This window comes from Sorex araneus, chromosome 8 (genome assembly GCF_027595985.1).
Source record: "Sorex araneus isolate mSorAra2 chromosome 8, mSorAra2.pri, whole genome shotgun sequence".
NCBI lineage: Eukaryota > Metazoa > Chordata > Mammalia > Eulipotyphla > Soricidae > Sorex > Sorex araneus.
This window is the reverse complement of record NC_073309.1, coordinates 45737958-45762232: the sequence shown is the minus strand read 5'-3', so window position 1 is coordinate 45762232 and position 24275 is coordinate 45737958. Positions and strand designations below refer to the sequence as shown.

At 59.4% G+C, this 24275-nt stretch overlaps 2 protein-coding genes across 3 annotated transcripts; one reads left to right on the top strand and one right to left on the bottom strand.

Moving 5' to 3' along the window:
* Positions 1-2163: 2163 nt before the first annotated feature.
* On the top strand, positions 2164-3673 carry B3GNT8 (UDP-GlcNAc:betaGal beta-1,3-N-acetylglucosaminyltransferase 8). Its single transcript, XM_004620770.2, has one exon. The coding sequence runs from the start codon at positions 2343-2345 to the stop codon at positions 3513-3515; it is 1173 nt and encodes a 390-aa protein (XP_004620827.1). The 5' UTR covers positions 2164-2342; the 3' UTR covers positions 3516-3673.
* A 382-nt stretch (positions 3674-4055) lies between these two features.
* On the bottom strand, positions 4056-23883 carry BCKDHA (branched chain keto acid dehydrogenase E1 subunit alpha). Of its 2 annotated transcripts, none has more exons than XM_004620771.2 (9): positions 23762-23883; positions 13137-13316; positions 12959-13045; positions 10164-10272; positions 7436-7597; positions 5395-5601; positions 5100-5241; positions 4799-4970; positions 4056-4444 (listed from the first exon to the last, which is right to left on the bottom strand). In XM_004620771.2, exons 1-9 carry the CDS (start codon positions 23858-23860, stop codon positions 4274-4276), a joined length of 1329 nt encoding a protein of 442 aa, XP_004620828.1. In that variant the 5' UTR covers positions 23861-23883; the 3' UTR covers positions 4056-4273. The 2 variants fall into 2 exon arrangements, with proteins under 2 accessions (XP_004620828.1, XP_055002279.1); XM_055146304.1 differs by lacking the exon at positions 23762-23883 and adding an exon at positions 23205-23726.
* Between the last annotated feature and the right edge of the window lie 392 nt (positions 23884-24275).

Here is a 24275-nt window from a genome sequence, read left to right as displayed (position 1 = left end):
TGGCAGCTCTCTGGAGTGTCCTTGACCACAGACCTGCTGGCTCCCTGGAGCGCTTTCACTAGGCTTCAGAACGCCCCACCCGTTCCTTCCCCAGAGGGAGCACAGAGCTCAGAGGTGCAGGCTCCGAGGCGAGGCGTGGCTCGTTTGTTCATTCCCAGCGGCCACGGCTTAAGGCGCCTGGGACCGCTTTGGGTCCTCAAAGGTGGGTTCCAGTGTCGGGGACGGGGGTTTCTAGAGAAAGGGCTGCGTGAGTGATGGGGCAGGTTGGAGGAAGGGATTCTCCTCCTAGAAACCGCTTGCCTGCCCGATGGGGAGGATGGTCTGTTCCTAGACAGGCCAGAGTGGCTGCAGACCAGCGTGCGGAGGCCTTGAGTCTCCTGGCTGACACATGTCGCCGGGCAGCGGCTGTGTGCCGTCTGAGGGGTGCCAGAGGGGAAAGGGACATACCCTCCGTCCCATGGCGCCTGCCCAGCAAAGCTTGCCGGTTTCCATTCCAAGGCTCCTCTGGGGTTGGTTTCAGAGAAAAATGACTTCCCCCCAACTCCTGGGCAGGTGCCTGGAAAGAGGGTGTCCCCTCTTGAGTCTCACCCCAGACACCCACTGCTGACTGTCACGAGTCCACAGATACTCAGGGACACGTGCCTGCAATGCTCCATGAGGAAGTGGCTGAGAAAAAAAAAGTATGCGCCAAGAGTGAGAAAGGGGGAAAGGAAACTTGGGGCATCGGAGCAGGGAGGGTGGGATCACACCTAAGGGCTGGAGTCTGAGCGCTGGGCGTTCCGGGCTGGAGGTGGGGGGGCGCTAATGAGGTGAGGCACCAGAACTGGCCCCTGGCTGGGTTTCCCCCTTGGGACCTGCGCCTCCACCCTGACATCTTCCCCAAGAAGGAGCCATTGGCTCCCTCTGCTGACTCCCGGGCTTCTCGCTCCTGATTGGACCAGACAAACGCCCCTGGCAACCAGCCTTGCCCCTTGGAGATTCCCAACACCCCCAGGAGGGGCCTTGTCAGCTGGGCTTGAAATTCGGCCCCTCTGGGAGAAGCCCCAAAAGTTGAGAGGGCCCAGGCCCCCCCCCTTCAAGCCCTGGAGGGTTGGAGGAGGCTTAGAACACCCACCTGGCAGGGATGTGGGGAAATGGCCCTGAGCAGCAAGGCGTTCGCCTTGCACCCGCGAGGCCCTGGGTTAATTCCCGGCAGCACTCGAAAGGAATAAAGCAGGTTTTTAAAAACGGGTGTCAGGGCTTGGCCAGCCCCAAGCCAAGGCCGTCATTTCCCGCAGCTTCTCTCCGTTCCTGGTCTCCACTTCCTCCTCACTCTCCCTCCCTCCAGCTGGTCCTGGGGCTCAATTATTCAAAGTAGGGGGTGGGGGGGTGAGGAAGTCTGCGCTGACCAGAACAGCGCCTGACGAGCGGGCCCCGCTGCGGGGGTCAGGGGTCTGCCTGGACTCTGGGGAGGGCCGCCGGGTGCCCCCAATTTTGGGGAAGGTCGGGGTGAGAAGCCCCACCCGCTCCCCGACAGCTGATGCCAAGCCCCGGAGGCGGAGGGTGTAACCAAGCTGACCGCGGTCCCAGGGGCGCACGGGAGGGGCCGCGGTGGGCTCCGCCGAGGCTCTCCCCGCCCGGCCCCCACTCCTCCAGACCCCGTCTTCCACCTGCCTGACACTGCGCCCCCGGCCTCGCGCCCCCCGCCACGCCCCCGGCGCCCGCTGGCCCCTCCCCGCCGCCGCCCTGGTGTCCCCTCGTCCCTCCTCCTCGTTTTCCTCCTCCTCCTCCCCTCGCAGCCCCCTGCAGGGCTGACCCACGCCCCAGCCCCGTCGGGCGGTCACTGTCGCCTTCTGCGGCCCCGCGCTCCTCCGTCGGACCCGGCCCCCGGCCCCCGGTTCTCCGCACCTTTCCCGCCGCCGCCGCCGCGGCCGACCGGCCCCGACACGCCGCGCCCCGGCAGCCGGGGCTCCCCCGGGCCGGCGCGGCCCCGCCCGGCCCCGCCCCCGCCTCTCGGCCCGCGGCGGGGCGGGCAGACGCCGTCCCCGCGCAGCCCGGCCGGCCAGGCGGAGGCACGGGGCGGGCCTGACGGGGCGGCCGGGCGCCCAGCCCGCGGGAGCCCACCCGGAGGTAACGCGGCGGGGGCCGGGGCCGGCGGGGCCGGGCTGCCCCCGGGGGCGAAGGGGCCGACGGGGATGGGGAAGGTGGCGGGCTGCGAGCGGTGCCGCGGGCCGGCCGGGCCCCGGGCGGGGCTGGGCGCTTAGCCGGCGGCCGCTGGAGACTTCGCCGGGGCGGGCAGGGGCCGGGGGCGCCCATCCCTGCTCCCCGGCAGTGCCCGCGGCCGCCCTCCGCCGGGCCGGGTCATGCACTGCCCCAAGTGCCTGCTCTGCCTGGCCGCGCTGCTCACGCTCCTGGGCCTCAAACTCTACATCGAGTGGGTGTCCGAGACGCGGCTGAGCAGGGCCTACCCGGCCCCCCGGGGCACCCCGCCGGGCCCCACGTCTGCCAGCGCGGAACCCACGCTGCCCGCGAACCTGTCGGCCCGCCTGGGCCAGAGCAGCCCGCTGCCCGCGGCCGCCTGGAACCAGCAGCAGTGGCGGCTGCAGAGCCTGCCCAGCCAGGACTGCGGCGCGTGGGGGGCGGCCGCCGCCGCGCACATCCCGGACTTCGCCTCCTACCCCGAGGACCTGCGGCGCTTCCTGGGGGCTGCCGCCTGCCGCAGCTTCCCGCCGTGGCGGCCGCGAGGGGGCGGCAGGCAGGTGGCCAACTGCTCCGCCCGTGTCCCCTACCTGCTGCTGGCCGTCAAGTCGGAGCCGGGGCGCTTTGCCGAGCGACAGGCCGTGCGGGAGACCTGGGGCGGCCCCACTCCCGGTGTCCGGCTGCTCTTCCTGCTGGGATCCCCCGAGGGCCAGGGGGGCCCAGACCTCAGCTCCCTGGTGGCCTGGGAGAGCCACCGCTACGGTGACCTCCTGCTCTGGGACTTCGTGGATGTCCCCTTCAACCGGACCCTCAAGGACCTGCTGCTGCTGGCCTGGCTGGGCCACCACTGCCCCGGTGTCAGCTTCATTCTACGCGCCCAGGACGACGCCTTCGTGCACACACCCGCCCTACTGCGCCACCTGCGCGGGCTGCCCGCCCGCTGGGCCCACAGCCTCTACCTGGGCGAGATCTTCACCCAGGCCAAGCCCCTGCGCAAGCCGGGGGGCCCCTTCTACGTGCCCGGCTCCTTCTTTGCTGGGGACTACCCGGCCTACGCCAGCGGCGGCGGCTACGTCATTGCCGGGAGCCTGGGCCCCTGGCTGCTGCAAGCGGCCACCCGGGTGGTGCCGTTCCCTTTCGACGATGTCTACACCGGCCTGTGCTTCCGGGCCCTGGGCGTGGTGCCCCGGGCCCACAAGGGCTTCCTCACGTCGTGGCCAGCTGACCGCGCCGCTGACCCATGTGACATCCGTGACCAGCTGCTGGTGCGGCCCCTCAGCCCCCAGGACAGCATCCGACTGTGGAAGCAACTTCAGGATCCTCTACTCCACTGCTGAGCAGAGGGACGGAAGGGGCCTGGAGGGCGTGGTGACTTAGTCTGTTTTTGTGCTGTTGAAAAAATACGCTCACTCTGGGGCACAGCGGGTAGGGCGTTTGCCTTGCACACGGCCGACCCAGGTTCGGTTCCCAGCATCCCTTATGGTCCCCTGAGCACGGCCAGGGGTAATTCCTGAGTGCAGAGCCAGGAGTGACCCCTGAGCATCACTGGGTGTGACCCAAAAAAGCAAAAAAAAAAAAAAAAAAAATGCATTCACTCAGTGTGGCCTGGAGTCATCTTTGTTCCACGGAACAGCCAAGCGCCACCAGGAACCCTCCGAGCCCTGTGGGGAGGCTCAGCTGTAGGGGGCCACTGTGTCCACCCGTTTCTAGAGGAGGATGGAGGCCGTGGTGGCCCAGCCCTCCCCGCCCATCTTAGGAAATGGAGCCTCTCCGTGACCTAGGCTGTGTCTAGCACAGAGAGGCTGGGGGCCCCCCAAGCCCATCACCTGGGACTCCCAGTTCTGAACGCCAGGAAACAGACCAGAGGCCCCAGAGCCTTGTGTGGAGATGTGGTTTGGTTTATTCATTCACCGGCCCTGACTCAGAACTGCAGGGCTGGCTTCTCCCAGGGCTGGCCTCTCCCAGCCTGCCCTGGGGGGCCCCAAGCCAAGGCTCCCTCGCCCGCCCCCGCCCCCCGAGAAGGCACTCAGAGCAGGTGAGGAGGGGGCTGACGGAGCCCTCTCAACTGTAACAGCCCAACGGAGGGGCCACGGCCTCACTTGTCAAAGTGCTCCAGCGGGTAGTGCTCGCCGTAAGTCTGCAGGTGGCGGGCCAGGGCCTCCTGCTGCTTGCGGAGCTGTGCCGGCATCTCTTGGTACACGTCTGAGAAGAGCAGGTTGGGGTTGGGCTTCGGCTTCCGCTCGGCCTGCTCGAAGGCCTCCATCACCTATGGACATGAGACAGGGCGTAGTGGGGCAGACAGCTTCCAGGACCCCATGAGGGCTTTCTGGTTTGCAGAGGGAGAAACTGAGGCACAGGACGAGGGTCTGGCCAGCACTGGTACAGCCATGGCAGAGCTGGCCCGGCTGTACTGCTGCCCACTGGGTCGCACGGCCGCTACCACAACCACCTTTGAAGCAGGAGCCCCAGAACCCTGTGTCAGTGGCAAGGGTGCCCAGGGCCCACAGGGCGGCCATGCCGAGGGCCCTGACTGGGGGGAGCCCATGGCCTCCAAATCTCAAGCTTCTCCCTCCTTGCTCGGTGAAGGATTCCCAGGGGAATGTGGGGTTGGTGCCCTCACCTTCTTGCGGGACTGCTTCCTCCAGGCCTTCTCCTGCTCGTCGTCCCACCAGCCGCGGCTCTGCAGGTAATGGCGCAGTCGCGAGATGGGGTGGTCCTGCTTGTCCCAGTAGTTGACCTCGTCCACAGAGCGGTAGGCAGAGCTGTCGTCACTGGTGCTGTGGTGTCCGATCCTGCCAGGGGGTGGGCGGAGGGTTGGGAGTGGAATAAAGGCTTGGGGGATAGGACGCGGCTCTGGGGACAGTGACCCTAGGGAGCAGATGTCACGGGCAATGGCCATGCAGCCGGGGACAGGCAGGCACCTGTAAGTCATGGCCTCGATGAGGAAGGGCTGGTTCTCAGCCACGGCTCGACGCCGGGCCTCCTTGGTGGCGTTGTACACAGCAAATACATCGTTGCCGTCCACGCGGATGGACAAGATGCCGTAGCCGGGGCCTCGCGCCGCTGCAGGGACAAATATGGCCGGTGAGGGCCTGGATGAGGACCTGAGTCTGACTTCGCTGAGGCTCTAGTGCCTCAAGTCTGATTGTCCCAGGTGATTGTTTGGGGGTCCGCCCACCCTCCGCAAGGCCATGACAGGGCAGGAGGGCGCCATACCAATGCCATCCCCGCGGTACTGCTCCGAGGTGGGCGTGGAGATGGCATAGCCATTGTTCCGGCAGAAGAAGATGATGGGGCACTCCAGGGTGGCGGCGAAGTTGAAGCCAGCGTGCGCGTCCCCCTCACTGGCCGCCCCTTCGCCAAAGTAACAGATGACAGCCCTGTTGTCGTTGGCCCGCTTAGCTGCGTAGGCAGCGCCCACCGCTGCAGGGAGCAAGAGGAATATAAGCAGGGCAGACACCCCCCATTCACCCCACACTCACCCCCCAGACTTACCCTCACCTCACCCACACTCACCTCTCAGACTTTCACTTCACCGCACACTTGCCCCTCAGACATATACATGACTCACCCACATTCACCCCTTGACACACATTTCACCCCGCACTTGCCCCTCAGACATACACCTCTATGACACACAGATCTCACACGCTCATCCCTCAGACTCACACCTCACACCACAATCACCCCGCAGACACACACAGACCTAACCCAATTTCACCCCTCAGACACACACATCTCAACCACGCGCACTCAGATGCCTGCAAACATACCTCATCCAGACTCAAACACCTCACCCACACTGACCCTCAGACACACACATACCTCACCTCTCAGACTCACCAATGCCTCGCCCACATTCACCCCTCAGATGCACAGACTTCATCCACACTCATGCCTGACTCACACATGCCTCATCTATACTCACCTTTCAGATTCACACACACGTCATCCCACTCACCCCTCAGACTCACACAGACCTGACACACACCACTCAGATTCATACACACCTTCCCATACTCACCCCTCAGATACACAGACCTCACACCACAATCAGCCCTCAGACTTACATACACCTCATCCCATATTCACCCCTCAGACTCACACACTTCATTGCGCACTCACCCCTCAGACTCGCATATACCTTACCCCACGCTCGCCCCTCAGATTCACACACACCTAACACACACTCGCCCCTCAAACACACACACACACTTCACCCATACTCCTCAGACTCACACACATCTCACCAAGACTCATTCCACGAACACACACAGACATCAGCCACATTCACCCCTCAGATGCACACGTCTCAACCCATACTCCTCAGACCCACATATACTCACCCACACCCACCCCTCAGACTCACACACTCACCTCACACATACCCTCGACTCAGGGCCCCTGGGGAAAGGAAACACCTGATCTCCTCACAGACCCTCATCCAGCCCTGCCCCCATCTGCTCCCCTCAGCTGATGCAGTGCCCTCCTTCTAGCTGCCTGACACTCCCTGGTGCCACATCTGCCCTGGGCCCCCAAAACCAGATCCCACCCGGCCCCCTCCCTCCCCACTAGCGGTCTGTGCTGCCATCACACTCCCTCCCCACCTGGGCTTCCCCTCCCAACCTCCCAGCACTCTCTACCTTGACTGGCCCCATCACCCCAATCTCCCATGGAGGCACTAGAAGGGCTGAGGGTTTGTCTCCTGTTCTTGGCACCCAAAACGGAGTCCAGAGATGGAAATGGGTCAGCTGAGCAGAGGGTCAGGTCACTGCCCTGCAGTATGGGAATCCTCCCTCCCTTCAAGCAAATGGCACCTTCTCCCAGCAGCTGCCCGCCTGCCTCCTGGTCTGGGCGTGAGCATGCTAGCAGGGGTAGGGGAAATGCCCTGCGTGTGCCCTGCACAGCCCCACACGTGCATCAGTCTGATACCCGGCTGCCACCACAGAGGTACAGGACAGAAGCAGCCACTGGGCTTCCAGCACCCAGAGGGCACTGGAGGGCACTGGCTCCATGGGGGCCCACAGCTCGCTAGCCTCGAGTGAGAGGGGCCCCTGCACCTGGGTGAGAAGCAACTTCACCATCAGGAATGACAGGAAATAGCGTTAGTTTCCCGAGGCCTCTGTGAACAGCCCCGGGCAGGGTTTTCACCCAGGGACTGCTCTGGGGAGCCACGATTCCCACTGGCTCTGGCTTGGTCACGGGGACTTGGATACCCCACCTTTGAGAGGCCCCAGATAGGATGGGCTGGTCTCACCTTGGGGGATCTGGGTGGCCAGCGGGGAGGAGATGGTGACGAAGTGGCGCTCCTTGCAGCCATAGTGCACGGGCATCTGGCGCCCCTTGCCCAGGTCGTTGACATTGCCGTAGCACTGGGCCATGAACAGCTCCAGGGGGTAATCCCGGTACATCAGCACACCTAGGAGGGGAGAAGCAGGTGGGGTGTCAGTCAACTCGGGGGGCTGGGTGGCGTGCTCCTGCCTGGGTTCCATTCCCCAGCCTGCGAAGGAGCAGGCCTGGCATGCACAGTGCCCCGGGTGCAATCCCCAGCACTGCAGTCTCCTGAGCACTCTCGGATGGAGCCCTGGGGATGGCCCCTCCCTCCAGGAAAGCAGTAGGAGCTGCTGGCTGACACCTGTGGAGCAGAGAAGCCATTGACTCTGGGAGCTGCGGTGAACCCCTCTCTGCTCAGAGCCTCTGCGATGGGAAGGTCACCTGCCCATCTGAGGTACCCACCAGGCGGGGAAGGGGCTTGGCCTACTGAGGGGCATGACTGCGGTGGACAGAGATGGGGCCAGAAGCAGGGCTCCTGTGCCCCGCGGAGGAAGATAGACAACTGTCACCCCTCACACCCCACAGACATAAGCTGGGCATTAAAGCGGCAGCGACTTCCAAAGTCTCCTCTTTACTTCAGCTGGGGACCCTCAGACCCACTCACAATCATGTCTTGGACTTGATGGGCCCTGACGGATCCTGATGGACTAGGCACGTGAATTCCCTAATCTCAATTGAGTGCTGTTCGTACTTTCCGACATGCCCCCCAACAAGCCCAAAGTCCCACTGTCTGCGGGCAATGGGACCACTCTGCCACTCGGAGGACAGGGAGGTGGGATGCAGCTCTGCCCATCGGCTAATGGGGGTCCTGTGAGGAACAGGTGCCCCCGGACACTGGTGCTGCCCAGTCGACTCTAACACAAACAGACACAGATGATCGGGGTTCATGAGGACTGGGGGGTGCTCAGCCTCACTTTAATGTGCCCCTTTCATGTCTGTGACTGGCCTTCCAATGGACAAGCACACTGACAGGGCCATAAACGAATAGACTCACATGGATGGGCCACGTGTATCTAAGCAGACCAGAGAGGCAGAACGTAGGCTGGGGCAGGAAAAGGGGGTCATGAGGTGGTCCTCAAGTCAAGGGATGGCCACAAGCCCCTGATATGGGCTTCTTCACCCTGTGCCCCAGGGCGCCCCTGAGAGGGACTAGGCCGGGTGTGGCTGGGATGCAGGACATGCAGATTTCCAGGCCCGGGGGCCTGGGGCCAGTCTGTACTGGCCAGCATGGTCCTACAGGAATGACCCTGCTAGCTGGATGCTGGCTGCCCCACAAGTGTCTGCATGAGTGTCACTTCCTGCCAGCACCCCCACAGTCACCCCGCAAACTTCTCAGTTTACAAGACAACGCTTGGGGGACCTTCCAAGAGGCCAGGAGCCAGGCTGACTTGAGGGTACCCCCTGCCCCTCCTGTCAGAGGCACCTCAGGCTAGATGTGGCTGACCACAGGACAGCTCAGCTGCCCGCGGGGCCTGAGCATAGCACATCTGCGCTTTCAGCACTGAGAACAGCGCCCTGAGGAAGGGCTTGGGGAGTGTTCTCTGGGCTCTAAGGACCCTTGTCCACCACAGTCGCTGGGCACAGGCGCGAACCTCCTGCTCCCTCCTCCGGGCTCTCTCTCGGAGCTGGAAGACTCCTGCCTGCAAGGCCCCAGCAGCCCATGTGGACCCAGACTCCCAGCACAGCGCGCCCCCACTCCCGATTCCAGAGACGTCCTCCCGGCTGCAGGGAGAGGCCCTGTAGCAACACTGGTGGCTGCTACCTTGTGGGCCCAGGCTTGGGCGAGCTCATTTCCCAGGTCAATACTGCTGACCCTCAGACAGCACTGGGGGCGTCTGCCCTCCAGGTGGAGGGAGTAAACTCAAGGGCCATATGGGTCTGGGGAGGCTGGACATGGAACCCCTGCAGCAGAACTGCATGGCCTCAGCTCCTGGACCCCGCGACCCCCTCAACTGCCGTCCTGGGAAGGCTCCCCACCTCCAGTTATGAACGAGGAAACTGAGGCAAGGAGCAGGTATGTGTTCCCCCAACTGCCTGGCTCCAGAGCCGGAAGCTCTTGCAATCCCCTGGGCTGCCCCCACATATACACATTGTCTCTCTGTCTCTCTGTCTCTCTGTCTCTCTCTCTCTCTCTCTCTCTCTCTCTCTCTCTCTCTCTCTCTCTCTCTCTCAGCTCCTGGCTGATGACTCCTGCCCCATCTTCCTAAGTGCCCATCGATTTTCTTCTTTCCCCGGCTCTGCCTCCGAGCTTTGCACATGGCAGCCAGCCAGCCCTGGGCCTGGCCAGGCGCCCCACAGCTGCTCCCAAAGGACCTGCCTGGAGGGAGGCCAGGAGAGCCACTGCCCACCCACTGCACACTGCCAGCAACCCCACCAGGCAGGCACCCAGAGTGTCCAGGGCAGAGAGGACAGGCTCAGTGGAGTCCAGTGATGATGGTCAGCGGTGGACCGTGACGCTCTTCCTGCTGATGCCCACCCCCATTGGCTCGCTCTGACTTGCAACAGATTACCAGCTCTTTGGCCGTACTTCCTGGTCTCAGCTGCTCCCGGAGTGGGACCCAGGGGCCGGGCACCGGGGTAGTCTTCCCCTCATGTACTGCAGACCCAGGGCCTGGCATCACTTTGCTAGGTCAGGCCACCCACAGACATACCTGCCTCCCGGTACTGGCCGAACACCAGGTCCGTGTTGTCCATGGCCGCTGCGCTGCCTACATGCGTGCCCTCCTCGCCGTAGTTGGTCATGTAGAAGGAGATCCGGCCCTGTGGGGAGGCCGCAGAGGCTGAGCGGGGTTAGGCGGGCACTGACAGGGACCTGCAGTGCCCGGCCGATCACTGAGGGCTCTGTGGTCAGAACAGACATTGCCCGGAGGCCGGCATGGTGCCAAGCCACGTTCCGGAGGGGTTCTACCAGTCTAGCAGAACAAAGGGATGCGGTCAGGGGAAGGGGGAGCACTGGGGCAAAAGCCTGCAGTGGATAAAGGTCGGGGGTGAAAGTTTTGGGACAAGGCGACAGTACGGGCTAAGGCCAGAGGAGACACTGTGGGGTGGGAAGGGGCAGCGTGTGGGGAGCCTGGGAAGCAGAGAGAGCTCGAGGATCCCAAGAAGGGGAGCTGCCAGCAGCTCTCTGCAGAGACACCCCCAGATGCCTCTCTGGCAGACATGTGGGAACAGCTGGGGAACAGGGGTGCTGGAGGCAGTGGGGAGTAGGGGGAGCGGAGTGTCCTGCTGGCACCTTTCTTCCAACGCCACCCCAGCACCTGGAAAAGCCGCTCTGGTGCCCGTTTCTCTGACACGCAGATACAGCCTCAAGACCAAGTTCTACTCAGTCTTCAGGAAACGTCTGCCTGGGAGTTTTTTATTTGTGGGTGAGGGTTCCCAAGCAGAGGTCAGTGGGTTTAGTGCGGGGGTGGGGGCAGGGGGCTGTGGTCTCCTCCCTGATGGCCTTCCTGATGGGGTACTGGGAGCCACAAGGCTATGGCTAGGGCCATCAGATCTGGGGTGCAAACTTGGGGCCTCCAGCCCTGGGGCTACTCCATGGGCTGACTCCGCTTGGTTTTCTGGAACGTGCCTGTGCCCTCCTTCATGCCCAGGAACTGGACACGGGTGGCAGAAACTGGCACCAAAGCCTGGGTGAGGCAGGAAGCCTAGAAGAGGGTCGCAGGCCGAGGCGGGGCAGCAGTGCGGGTTCGGCAGCCAGGCCGCGGGGAGGGCAGGGCAGCAGACACTGCCCCTCTCACTGAGATTGGCCTGAGAGATAAGCATGGTGGGTGTGGAGCTGGGGCGAGCGGCAGATGCAGCCCCTCTCACTGAGACTGGCCTCAGGGCTGTGGGGCAAGTCCGGAACACGGTGTCCGGTCATGTCTGAACAGGCTGAATTCAGTGTGGGGCGTCCAGGGCCAGGAGCCAGGAAGCCATGGGAATCAGGCACCAGGGTGACTGGAGGCTGGGCAGGGGTGAGTGGGTAGGGGAGCCCTCCCAGCAAAGAGACAGAAATCAGCTTCTCGGGCAGGGTGGTGCAGGCAAGAGCGAGGACCTGACTGTCCAGGGATGTGTTCTACAGGTCTGGCCCAGGGCAGCAAACACAGGGACGAGATTTTCCTCTAAGCAGAAGTCCACTGAGAGTTCACGGCCTCCCGGTGCCAAGTAAGTGGGCGCTGGCCGCTACTGAGAGCCTAGAAGGGCTGTGAGGTGGGCTTGGGGAGTGGCCTGAGCAAGGTTCAGCTGAGGAACCAGGCTCCAAGCCCCGGGCAGGCAGCATCTGCCAGGATTCAGAGATCCCATTTCTCAGTGTTCCTTGCAGCTTAACACACGTCTGAGCAGAGAGTTTCTAAGAGGACTATCTAAGAAGCTCTATGGAGGTGGGTGTGGAGAGAGTCAGAGTGTGTCCCCTTCTTCTACCTCCTGCATGGAATGAGACATGGTGGCAGCTGTATGGGCAGCCACTTGGTTCATGAGAGGCCTTAGAGGCTAGAAGTCCACTCTGGGGTTGCGCCGTTATAGCAGCCTCGAGCACTTGTCTACAGATTTCTCTTAAGGAACAGAAAAAAGGACTATCAATCCACTTAAACTACTGCTTTTATTGTTTTTTTTTTTTTTTCAGAGTTGGAGGCTGACTTGGGTGGAGTGGGGAACAGAGGTCTGCAGGCTGAGCTGATGCTACAGAGAGGTTCCCTCTGCCACCAGGCCAAGTCTCAGGCACCGGGCCTCAGGGAATTCCTACTGGAGCCTCACAGCAGGGCCCCCCCCCCCACACACAGTCCCTGCAGTTTCACACTCTGAAGCCAGGGAGGCAAACAAAGGAAGAAAACTGTCCTGCGAAGGCCCCGTTGGTGCCTGGACTCCCTATTTGTAGATTAAAAGTCTGTGAAGGAAGGAAGTCGAGATGAGACAGGAGAAAAGGCCCAGGAGAGTATGACAGCGCTGCCCACTGGACCGGGAGAGGGGCCTGGAGACAGCCATACCTGCAGCAGGCCACCCCGAGTCAATGCAGCCCCTCTGTCAGGCAAGAATGGGGCGAATGGGTTGAGCACAGGCTTTCAGGGAGGAAAATGGCATCAAGAAACCCCAACCCAGGGCCTGAACAATGATAATATGATCCCTGGCACCCCATATAGTCCCTTGAGCACTGCCAGGAGTAATTTCTGAGTCCAAAGTAGGGAGTAACCCCTGAGCATTGCGGGGTGTGGTCCCCCCCCCAAAAAAAAACACCACCACCAACCAAAAACAATGCCCAAACCATTTTAGATCCTACAAAGAGGATTTGGACTGGCCAGTGGCCTCTACTGAGGATGCTGGCCCAGCTGGAGGGTTTCCCTGGGCCTCAGGACAGTGGGCTCCAGGGAAGAAGCCCATCTCCACACACCCCACAGGGCGCCTCAGAGGGCTCTGGAGTGCCCCGAGCCCTGGTCCCGAAGCCCCTGAGGCCCCACCCCCACCGCCCGCGCACCTGCCGCTGGGATTCGTAGAGGATGCGGTCCATGGTGTTGAGCAGCGTCATGCTCCGGTAGAACTTGAGGACCTGCTCCTGGGGCAGCTGCAGGCGAAGGCAGACACAGGCATGGGCTGGGTGGCACCAGAGAGGGGCCCGGGCCTGGGGGGCGGGGGGAGGGCAGGGCGCCTCTCACATGGGGGTCCTCGCTAGGGTTGATGATCTGGCCCTGGCGGTCCATGACGCGGTAGATGGGGATCCCGGAGATGACATTGGGCTGGATGAACTCTAGCTTGTCGATGAACTCTGCCGAGGCCCCCGGGAACTGTGGCTTGTCATCCAGCGAAGAGAACTGCTGCTGCTGCCTCCGCGGGTGCTGCGGGGAGACGGGGGAGGGAGGTACATACACGCCGGGTCAGGGCTGCCCCCGGTCAGGTAGGTGCACAGGGGCTCAGTCTGGTGCACTTCCTCCTCCCATGACCTCCATGTGACAGAACCCATGTGTGCCTTGTTCTTGTGTGTACAATACACACATGATCACACCTTGGCTGGAGCGACAGGACAGTGGGGAAGGTGCTGGCCTTGCACACAGCCCACCTGGGTTCCATCCCTGGCACCACAGAGGGTCCTCTAAGAAGCCCCACCAGGAGTCATCCTTGAGTTCAGAGGCAGGAGAAAGTCCTGAGCACCTCTGGGGGTGCCCCCAAACAACAAAAAAAGAATAAAAAGAAAACAAAGGGGGAAAAAGGGAGCTCAGTGGCAGAGCACCTGCTTCACATGTGTTGACCCCCAGCACTGCCCAGACACACAAATATACGCGAGAAGGGGAAAGTTTACAGACTAGAGGGTCAGAGCCAGATCAGAGGCTGAGCAAGGGCTCTGCTGGCCCACATGATGGTCCCCCAGCACCACCGAAAGTGACCCCAGTACAGAGCCAGGTGTGACCCCAAAGTAGACACAAAAGAATTTGATGTTAAAAAGTGGGAGCCAGAGAGATAGCACAGCATTTGCTTTGTACGTGACTGACCTGGGTTCAATCCCTGGCATCCCATTTGGTCCCCTGAGCACCACCTGGAATAACCCCTGAGCATCTCCAGATGTGACCCAAAAAGCCAAAAAAAAAAAGGGGGGGGCTGGAGCGATAGCACAGAGGGTAGGGCGTTTGCCTTGCACTCGGCCGACCCGGGTTCGATTCCCAGCATCCCATATGGTCCCCTGAGCACCGCCAGGGGTAATTCCTGAGTGTAGAGCCAGGAATAACCCCTGTGCATCGCCAGGTGTGACCCAAAAAGCAAAAAAAAAAAAAAAAAAAGTGGGTAACTTGCGGCCAGAGAGAGTACAGTGGGCAGGTGGCCTACCTAGCTTCACACAGTCTCCCGAGATGCAACAGGAGTGATCCCTCAGCACAGCCGGGTGTGGCCCCCAAACAAAACAATCCCAACTCAACTCAAGGGCCATAGCGGTACCACTAGAAGCTCAAAGAAGCCCAAACCTTTGCAACGCCTGGGCCCTGCCTCGGCATCTGTCTCTGTTAGCCCAGAAGCACACAGGCCCCACACAGTGCACCTGTGTCTGCCCAGACATGGGGCTCCTTGCGACCCCAGGAACCCTCAGACAGAGCTGGACTCTGCAGGCTGAGGCAAACAGTTGAGGTCCCCTGTCCCAGCCAAGGACCACGGGGTCACAACCCCTGCCTCAAGGGTCTCCTTTGTCCTTCTGGTTTTTGGGCCACACCTGGCAGTGCTGACTCTTGACTCTGAGCTCAGGAATCACTCCTGATGTGCTCAAGTACCATATGGGGTGCTGGGGATCAAACTCGGGAGGGCTGCATGCGAGGCAAGCGCCTCCCCGTTGTATTATGACGTGGCCCAAGGCGCTCCTACTTCACTGAGAACGTGACCACCTTGAGGAAGGCGCCAAAGCCCAAGGCTGGGGTCAGGGGGTTTGCGGAGCAAGGAGTAGAGGTCTAGCTGCCTCAGTCTCCCCTCCAGCCCCAGCCCCATCACGGTCAGTCCTGCTGACTCACTCAACAAATACTTGAGCACTCAATGAATATTATTTTCCAGCCTCAGGCTGGGGACCTGAGGGCTGGCAGGCCTGAAGGCAGGTGCTGAATGGGCAAGCAATGGGGTGGTTCCTGCAGGGCAGGGAATGAGGCTCTGGGTGTGTGTAGTGGGGGAGAGCTTGTCCCCGGTTTGCTGCCTGGCAAGCACGGCATGGCCCCAGGCACTGTAGCTCCCACAATGATTAAAATAATAGTAAGGACCTGAGGGATGGCACAATGGGGAGGGTACTTGTCTTGCACACAGCCCACCCAGATTTGAGCCCTGCCACTGCATATGGTTCTCTGAGACCCGCCAAGAGTAAGCCCTGAGAGCTGGAACATTGTATGACTGAAACTCAATTATGAACAATTTCCTAACCGTGTATCTCACTGTGATTCAATTTAAAAAAAAAAAGTTATCCCTAAATTCAGCCAGGAGTAAGCCCTGAGCACCGCAGGGTACAGCCAAGATAACAATAAATAAATAAAATAATAATAAGTACTGCACCAATTTCAGAACAAGAAAGCAAGCAAGCAAGAAAATATTCTCCTCTGAGGCAAAGCCCTGGGGTATGCAGTGACAGTGGGGGAGGGGGGTGCAGGTGACAACAGAACCATCCCTTGAGGCACATGGAAGCAGAGGGGTGGGGAGGTAAGCGTCCTGCAGGGAGAAGAACCCCCAGAGGCCTTGGAGGGACTAACAGACGAGGAACACTCCTGAACAGTCTGGGAAGCTCCATGCCCCTCCCCCACGCTCTGGGCAGCGCAGTGAGGAGACCGGGTTTCCTACTCCTATGCCTTCTTCACCCTACTCCCTAAGGCCCAATTAATAATGTGAGGTCGGAGAAAGCCAGTCTGGGTTCCCAGGAGCATCCCTGGGCACCTGGGCACCCATCCCTAAGCACAGTCGGTGGGGGCCACCCCCCACAAGTCAGGGCTGGGTCAAGGCGAACAAAGGCGCTGAGGCTGGTGTGCATGCCTGGCCCTGGGCTCGATGCCCCCGTGCCTACCAACCCAGCTCAGCCAGGGGTGCCCAGTGGCCCCCAGCACAGAAGGTTCAGAAGCAATGCCGGCCTCAGCACTGGACCATCTGGCCAGTTAGTTGAGAACCACCAGGAGTGGCCACCAGGCCCCCTAAGCACAACCTGGGAGACCCAAAAGGTTCAAACTGGGCTTCAAACCTAGCATGGTGGCCACAGGGACCCCCAAAACTCCTGCTCTGACCCCAGCTTCCACAGGAGCCCGTTTCCAGACTCACCTTCCCTCCCTAGGGTCCTGCTCCCTCCCAGTGCATGTGCAAGCTCTGGGCCTGCGTTTACTTGCTCTGCGCCTTACCAGGCGCTGCGGGCCCTGGGTCTAACTGGGCCTGCACATAACCAGACTCTGCATCTAACCAAGCTCTGACTCTGCCCTGTGGCCCACCTCTGGAGCACATGGTGTCCTGGCCTGAGGATAAGTGTGTCCTGTCCCCCACATCCTCTGCAGTGAAGCAGGGGACCATCCGAGGCCCCAGGGAGCACACGTACCCTGGTAGGAGTGAAGAAACAAGGAAACGCCCCATGGGCCCCGAGTGATAGCACAGCGAGTAGGGCGTTTGCCTTGCGCGCAGCTGACTGGGGTTCAATCCCCAGCATCCCATATGGTCCTCCAAGCATAGCCAGGAGTAATTCCTGAGTGGCTCTCCAGGAGTAACCCCTGAGCATTGCTGGGTGTAGGATAACATGGGATTTGTCTTTTAGCCTTGCCTTAGGGAACATAGATTATCTTAAAGCAATGTCTTTTCTGTATGGACACAGGAAAGCTGTGCTTGTAAATTGGGAGTTGATTGACTCCAATAATATTTACTCCTGGGCATCTGCTTTCTTAACTCAAGTTGCCCTCGGTTCCTAGCACCCCAAAAGCAAGATCCCGACGAGTGCTACCCTGGCATCGAAATGGACCCCCACCCTTGAGTTTTTTTTTTTTTTTAAGAGTAAAACCATTTCTTGAGGAGATTAACAAAATCTCATCTAAGGAGATCCACTCAAGGGTGGGGGTCCAAACAAGGATGTATCAGGGTGTGAGCTAGTAATCTACTTAAAAAGTTATAGTAAATCTACTTCTAATATTTCTAGCAATGTCATTCTGTGTGAGCACAGTAAGAGATATAAAGTTTGGTTTTTCCTGAGGGCATCTCCAGACCACAGTCCTCAGGCCAGGTTAATCTTCCTAACCCCAGCAGGATCCTAATCTCATCGTTACTTTTGGATCATGACAGCATTGTCCATGATCATGCCCTCAACTTATAGTTGAGTATTGTGGCGCTTTGGCCTGGCCCATTTCGATGCCAGGGTAGCACATAACTCACCGCTTGCCCTGGATCCGTCCTGTCCCTCGTCGGGATCTTGCTTTTGGGCTGCTAGGAACCGAGGGCAACTTGAGTTAAGAAAGCAGATGCCCAGGAGTAAATATTATTGGAGTCAATCAACTCCCAATTTACAAGCACAATATTGTCTTCCTGTGTCCATACAGAAAAGACATTGCTTTAAGATAATCTATGTTCCCTAAGGCAAGGCTAAAAGACAAATCCCATGTTATCCTACAGCTGGGTATGACCCAAAAAGAAAAAAGAGGGAAAAAAAGGAAACACCCCGTGCAAAAAAGGAAACGCCCGTGCTGGCAGCTCAGCTTGGCCCGCTCTTCTCCACTTGCTGCCGAGGGAAGTGGCTACACAGGGATGCACCTAGGGGCGCTATCAGGCTCCCCAGTCTCAGAGAGGATCAGAGGCTCTGCTGTCCCTCTCCCCCCAGATCCTAATTCCAGTAAGTCTCCAAGCAGGTGTGCTACAGACCACAGCTAGCGGCCGAATGCAGTGACGTTCCCGGCCTTGGACGAGGCTGACCTAGTGCCAAAATCTTCACTCATGGCGTGGCTCTCTGCAGACCCACCCTGTCTATGCAAACTTCCTTCTGTCTCCCCGATCTTCCTGGCTGCAGGTTACGTGAAAGTGGGGCTCAGGACACATGACGTGCACCTCCGCGGAGCACAGGACAGCAAGGGGTGGGAGAAGGGTGACGACCTACTCCATGGGCAGGAAGAGGAAATGGGGAGAAGGCACCCCAAGACAAAGAGGGTGGGAGAGAAGGGCTGCCGGCAAGGAAACAAGGACTCTTGGAGTGCGGGAAAGGTGAGGGCAGGGTAAACCCAGACCCTGCAAGGCTGCTGGCAGGACCCAGGTGCTCCTTGTGGGCAGAGCCACCCCCCTCCTGGTGCTGTGAGTGATCCCCAGAGTCCCGAGAGGTTTAGCCAAGAACCAGGTCCTAGGTGGTTTGCAGCAGCCCCGCCCAGGGCCCGGCACACAGAGAGCACCTTGGAAACGCACTGAGGAGTCCAACAGTCAACCCGGGACAAACAGCGTCGGCTCCAGAGCGGTCCAGAGCTGAAGGCTGAGGAGCTCCAGAGAACTGAAAGGCGAAAACTGGGCCCAGCTTCGCTCACTCAGGGCGGGAAAGCTCCAGGTAGCCCTGGGATCAGCCCATCACCACCACCACCACACACAGACACATTGCCTTGGGCAGAGCGACCCCGAGTGGCAGGAGAAAGAATTTCAGCTCCTCAGGCAGGTGGGGAAGCACCGGTCTGGGGGATGCCAGAGTAAGGAGCTCCACAGAGAAAGGTCAGAAGCAAGCAGCTGCTGGGCAGCTCCAGAGAACCTTCTGCTCGGCCTCAAGCGCTGAGTGAGATGTGAGCTCTAGGCAGGACAGCCTGGCACTGGGGCCCCGCAGCCCACGACCTCACAGGCTGTGACCGGAGTAGCTCTGTCTCCAGGCACTTCATCTGGGCCTCCTGCCCTAGTGGCCCTGCACGTCGCGAGGGAGCCCCAGGGAGCTAGGTGGTCTGTCCAAGGGCATGGAGCTCATGATGGGAGGCTGGCACAAGGAGCCAGGGAGCACTGCTATGTGCACCTGGGGAGAGAGGAGCATGCGGAGAGTCCAGCACGAAAAGTTCTGGAGCAGTCCTGTACCATGGCCTCTGCGCACAGACCCTCAGTGTCTGCCCCTGGCTCTGCCCTCCAATTTGAAGACATGCTGCCCTCTCTTGGGGTCTCGGGACAGGAGAAGCCTGAGGACTGCAACCCTGGGAAGAAGAGACGCCAAGTCCTGAAGCCGACCGAGCCTGGGGGTCTTCACAGGACGTGCTTCCTGAGAGTCATGTCCTTGGGGCCCAAGAGATGAGTCAGAGGCTAAATCATCTGGCCCAAGTTAGACCCCCACACCCTGGGCAGCTCGGCACTCTGCTGTCCCAGCACTGCGAGAGATTCCTGACCGGAGGTGAAGGGCAGAAATGCCCGGGAAACTACTGAGGACAACTAGTCCTTTCATTTGCTTATTTTGGTTTGGAGGCCATACCCTGTAGTGCTCAGGGATCACTCTTGGCAGTGCTCGGGGGACCATGTGGGGTGTCGGGGTCAAACCTGGGTCTGCAGAGTGCAAGGTAAGTATGCTATCTACTCTCCTATCTCTATCCCCCCTGCCCACCACCTTTTATATCTCACCCATGTGAGATGCAGCCAAACAGAATGGGACTGGCTGAGGGATGGGACAAAGGGACACTTGAAGGGGGGAGGACAGGCAGGTAACTTCCACTTTGACCCTAGGCGTATGTCCCCACAGCAAACTGCGGCTCAGGAGCCTCTTTGACCCCACAGCCCTACACTCGCACCAGGGCAGGAAAAACAGCAGATTGCACCCAGGGAGCACTGCCAGAGAGCCCGGGAAAGCCAACGGGACCAAGAGCAGCGAGTACCAGTGAGACAAGATGGACCCCAGAGCTTCAGCAACAGACCAGTGGGCCCTGGGAACTAAGGGGTGCAAGACCTCTGCACGAGGCGGGACATGGAGGGACAGAACCAGTGAGAAAGCGGTGCGGTTCAGGACTGGACCAGGGGTGGCCAAACAAGGCGTGGAATAAGCACAATGCCTACACGCAACCCATGGGGCCCCAAACTACCTTCTCTGTGAAACCTGTGATGAGCACGCAGATGCCACACGCAGGAATCAGGGGCCACATGCCGGAGCCAGCAGGGCCAACCGCACCCCAACGAAGCGTGTAATCCCATGAAGGGCGACAGCTAAGAGCATATGAGCTCAGCGGGTCAGAGTCCTGGCCCTGACATGGCCGTGTGGGAGCACCAGCAGCCCCCAGTGAGGACTAGCTGGCACAACCAAGCAGTTGGACGCCCCAACCAAGCCCAGTGACCACATAAAATAGGGGAGGACTGGGGAGACAGTGCGAGAGGTTTGTGCAAGGCCCTGAGTATGATCCCAGGCACCAAATATCCCCTCCCATTCCATCCCCATCAGGTATGGCTGGGGGCTCCCAAGCACAGGACCGGCCCACAGCACGGGTCCCAGCAGGAAAGAAGGAATCCATGAGCGGGGCTGTTTGGAGCCATGAACCATGAAGGGCTTCAGGGTATACAAAGAAGATCGGGACAGTCCTTTTGTCTTAGGGTCATACTCAGTGGTGCTGGGGGATCCGCCAGGCTCAGGCTCAGGGCTCACTGGGCCTCACATTTGCAAGGCAATGGTTCTATTGCTGAGCTCAGGGTCCTCAGGGTGGGGCAGTGAGGACCATCTCCCCCCCGCTCCCGGCATGGACAGGCCCTGGCCACCTGGACATGTGATGACCTCCCTGACAAATACCAGAGTCTGAGCCTGTGGGATTCCCGGGGTTCCCACCACACAAGGTCCCTAGTCACGCCCACTTACTAGGCTCTGAGAAGCGGAGCAAGCTGGCCGAGAGCCTACCTGTTTCTGGGGTATTGCCCCAGAAACCAGCTCAGGGCTCCTGAACAATCACATTTCCTTCCAGCTCTTCTTCCTGAGCTCTAAAACAGCTGTGTGCCTCTGGCGGGAAGAAGGGAGGGGGCGTTGGGCAAATCTCCAGGGCACCAGGGCACTCAGGAAAAGGGGCGGGGGATGCACAGCTGCCCCAGCCTGGGCCAGGTCAACACCACACGGACTCCTGGTCTGCCCATCTCCACCTGGACTGGCTAGAACTGCATGACCCAAAGGGACACCAGTGCTCATTTGTTAAATTTAAACTCAGTAAAATGAAAGAATGTGAAAACTTCAGGTCAACAGGGGCCCTGGGTGCCGGAGCAGGGCTCACATGTCACCACCTGAGTTCCAGCCAATGAACTGGCAAAAACCTCCTTCACCAAATGCTATGATTCTGTCCTCCCACCACCCCCAAGTCATCTTTCCAGCCTTAGGGGGGAAAAAAAAACAAGTGGGAGGAATAAGAGACAGGATGAAAACACAAGGACTCTAATGTTTTTTTTCTAAAAAAATTTAAACTGAGGAGATAGACTGGGTGAGGGAGGGTGACAGGAGGGAAAATGGGCACACTGTTATTGGTGGTGAGAAATGTACACTGGTGGGGGGGGCGGGAAAGGATGTTGGAACACTGTGACTGAAACCAGACCACGATCAGCTTTGTAATTCTGTATCTCACCGTGACTCAAAAATTAAAATTAAAATAAAAAAAAATTGTGGATACATAAAGCCAATAATAATAATAATAATAATAATAATAATAATAATAATAATACTGAGGCTGGAACCGCCAGGAGTGATTCCTGAGTGCAAAGCCAGGAGTAACCCCCCCCCAAAAAAAAAGAAAAAAAATACTGAGGCTGGAGAGATAGGCCAACAGGTAAAGGTGCTTGCCTTGCACGTGGCTGGGCCAGGTTCCATCCCTGGCACCACCAGGAGTAAGCCATGAGCACTGCTGGTTTGTGGCCCAAACACTGCCCCATCAAAAGAGTATGAACCTGAAAGATTTGCTTTCCTCACCAAAAAATTTAAAAAAATAAATAAAAATAAAAAATAAGGGCGGCAAGGGGGAAAGGCAGCAGGGCTGAGCCGAGACGGAAGCGAGGTAATCATCCCTGGTGACCTTTCCTTCTCCTGCCCCCAGCCACCCCCTCCCGCCCCACGGGCCAGCCAATGGGCGAAGGGGAACCGAGATCAGCTGTGCGGGATCTGACTGAGCCAAAAAAAGCGTTCAGCAGCCCTTCCAGAATTACCTGCTTCCAGGGCCTTCCCTGCCTGGATCCCCAAGCTTTAGCCCAGAACCCATGCTCGTCCCCCTCCTCCTGGGCACTGCAGCCCTCCGAAGGTGGCGAGTCAAGGTCAGCTCCAACACCTGCAGGTCTAGGTAGATTTTCCTGCAGGGCCTCACCTAGCTGGGCTCTCGCCCAAGGTCACCTCCCTGCTTCTCCCCAATTCCAAGGTCAGCTTTCTGACCCTGCTCAGCACCCCTCCCCATCCACAGTGGCCAACATTCCCCCTACCCTCACCACGCGCCAGATCTAGTTCCCAGCACCGTGTCTAAGAATATCTGCAGCTGCCTTAGTAGGTGGGTGTGGTGACCATCTGACCAGCGGAAACCTTCAAGCTGAGAGGGGCAGCCCCTTGGCTTGAGTTTGCGTCGATGCAAACAGCAGATGAGGGATAAGGACCCCCGCGCTCTAGCTTCACCCCCACCTCCCCCCTCCAACACTCACACCAAACCCACTACTCTCCTGTCTAGGAATCTGTTTTTTTAACCAGGCAATACTAAGGGGTTACTCCTGGCTCTGCACTCAGGAACTACTACTCCTGGTGGTGCTCGGGAAACCATATGGGTTGCCAAGGATTAAACCCAGGTTGGCCTGGTGCAAGGCAAACGCCCTTCCTGCTGCACTATTGTCTAGGGCGCTTTAATTCCGAGCTTTTCTGCAGTCCACAGCTTTTGTCTCTCTAAACAGGAACTTCCAGCTAGCTTTCTTTCTTTTCTTCTTTTTTTTTTTTTTTGTTTTTGTTTTTGGGTCACACCCGGAGATGCACAGGGGTTACTTCTGGCTCTGCACTCAGGAATTACTACTCCTGGCCATGCTCAGGGGGACCATATGGGATGCTGGGAATCGAACCCAGGTCAGCCGCGTGCAAGGCAAAACAGCTGTGCTATCGCTCCAGTCCCCCCAACTAGATTTCTGTTGCATGCACTTGTCATTAGCAGCATCAGGGGAAAGGGATCCCGACCTGTTAGATGAGAAATAAGGTGTTTCTAAGGCGTCAGAAATACGGGCAGCAATGCAATACAGCATTTCTAGGGCAAAGTGAAAGAGCCCTCCCCCGCTTAAATCCACAGCCGCCGACCTATGGCTCAACCGAGACCCGACAAGGTCCCTACCTGACATTCCATGAGGGTCCGGGGGCTCCCGGATCAAACAGCTTTTCGTTACAGTGTTCATGATGAAATCAGAATTCGAGCCAAGCAGCAAAGAAAGGCAGGACACGATAAAAGCGGGGGGCGGGGGAGCCCCGTCTCGAGGAAACGCGCGGGGGTCTCCGGCCAGAGGGGGCTCCTGACTAAGGCGCTCTCGTTCTCTAACTCATCTTTCGGGGCGCAGCCGGCGGTCCCATCGCCCTCAGATGCCAGACCCAGCTCGCAGCGCCGCCTTGACCAATTTTCACAACATCCTTACGAGGGCAAAAGGCCTCCCTCCCGGACGCTGGGTGGCAGGGAACGAGGACACCCCCAGCGGCCCACAACGGGGCTGCCTCGACTTCCCTCTCCTAGAGGAGACGAAGCGCTGCCCTTGAACGTCCTCCCCAAGCCTTTCTCGCAGTCCTTGTCCAGTGACAGCCCTTCCTTCCATTTCTGCAGGGACCGCACGCTTCGAAGACAGCGAGAACGTCTGGATTCTCCCCTTGGGGAAACCCTCCCCCGGCGGCCCATACACTCACAGAGGTGACCAGCCCCCGAGTCCCAAGCCGCCGCAGAAACAGGCCAAAGTGGCCTCGTCTTGGCCCCCACACTCTCGCCAGGGCCGCCGCCACCGCCATCTTGGCCGACAATTCCCCGGCGATCCGCCCCCCGCCAGCTCCTTCTCACCAAGGGCTGCCCCTTCGTGCGCCTGATTCAAATGCGAGTCACTCTGCCAAGAAGACACAGGACACCATTCCTTCTATCCTTAAGGAGCGTAGGTAGGTGTACATTTTTTACATTTTTATTACTTTTTTAATTTTTTAGGTAGCTGTACTTTTAAAAAGATAGCTTTCCCAACATTTCTCTGATTGCCTCATCGGAGTTGTCTTTATAACAGGCAACGAACAGGACGACCTCATCGGGGCCTCGGCCTTTTAGGACTTGGGGACCTCGGGTAGGAAGAACCCGCGCCAAGGCCCGCCCCCTGTTTACTTCTGTCCAATGGCTTTCCTGAAATTTCAAGGCGGGGTGGGCGGGGCCAGGTTGTTAGTA

What these genes read in the sequence shown, in the direction of transcription:
- BCKDHA (XM_004620771.2), bottom strand. Translation starts at nt 23,860, where the DNA reads ATGGCGGTGGCGGCGGCCCTGGCGAGAGTGTGGGGGCCAAGACGAGGC. An exon ending in GTACCGCGGGGATGGCATTG is followed by an intron (nt 5,242 to 5,394) that starts GTATGGCGCCCT and finishes TTGTCCCTGCAG; the next exon opens with CGGCGCGAGGCCCCGGCTAC. An exon ending in ATCGAGGCCATGACTTACAG is followed by an intron (nt 4,971 to 5,099) that starts GTGCCTGCCTGT and finishes ACCCCCTGGCAG; the next exon opens with GATCGGACACCACAGCACCA.
- B3GNT8 (XM_004620770.2), top strand. Translation starts at nt 2,343, where the DNA reads ATGCACTGCCCCAAGTGCCTGCTCTGCCTGGCCGCGCTGCTCACGCTC.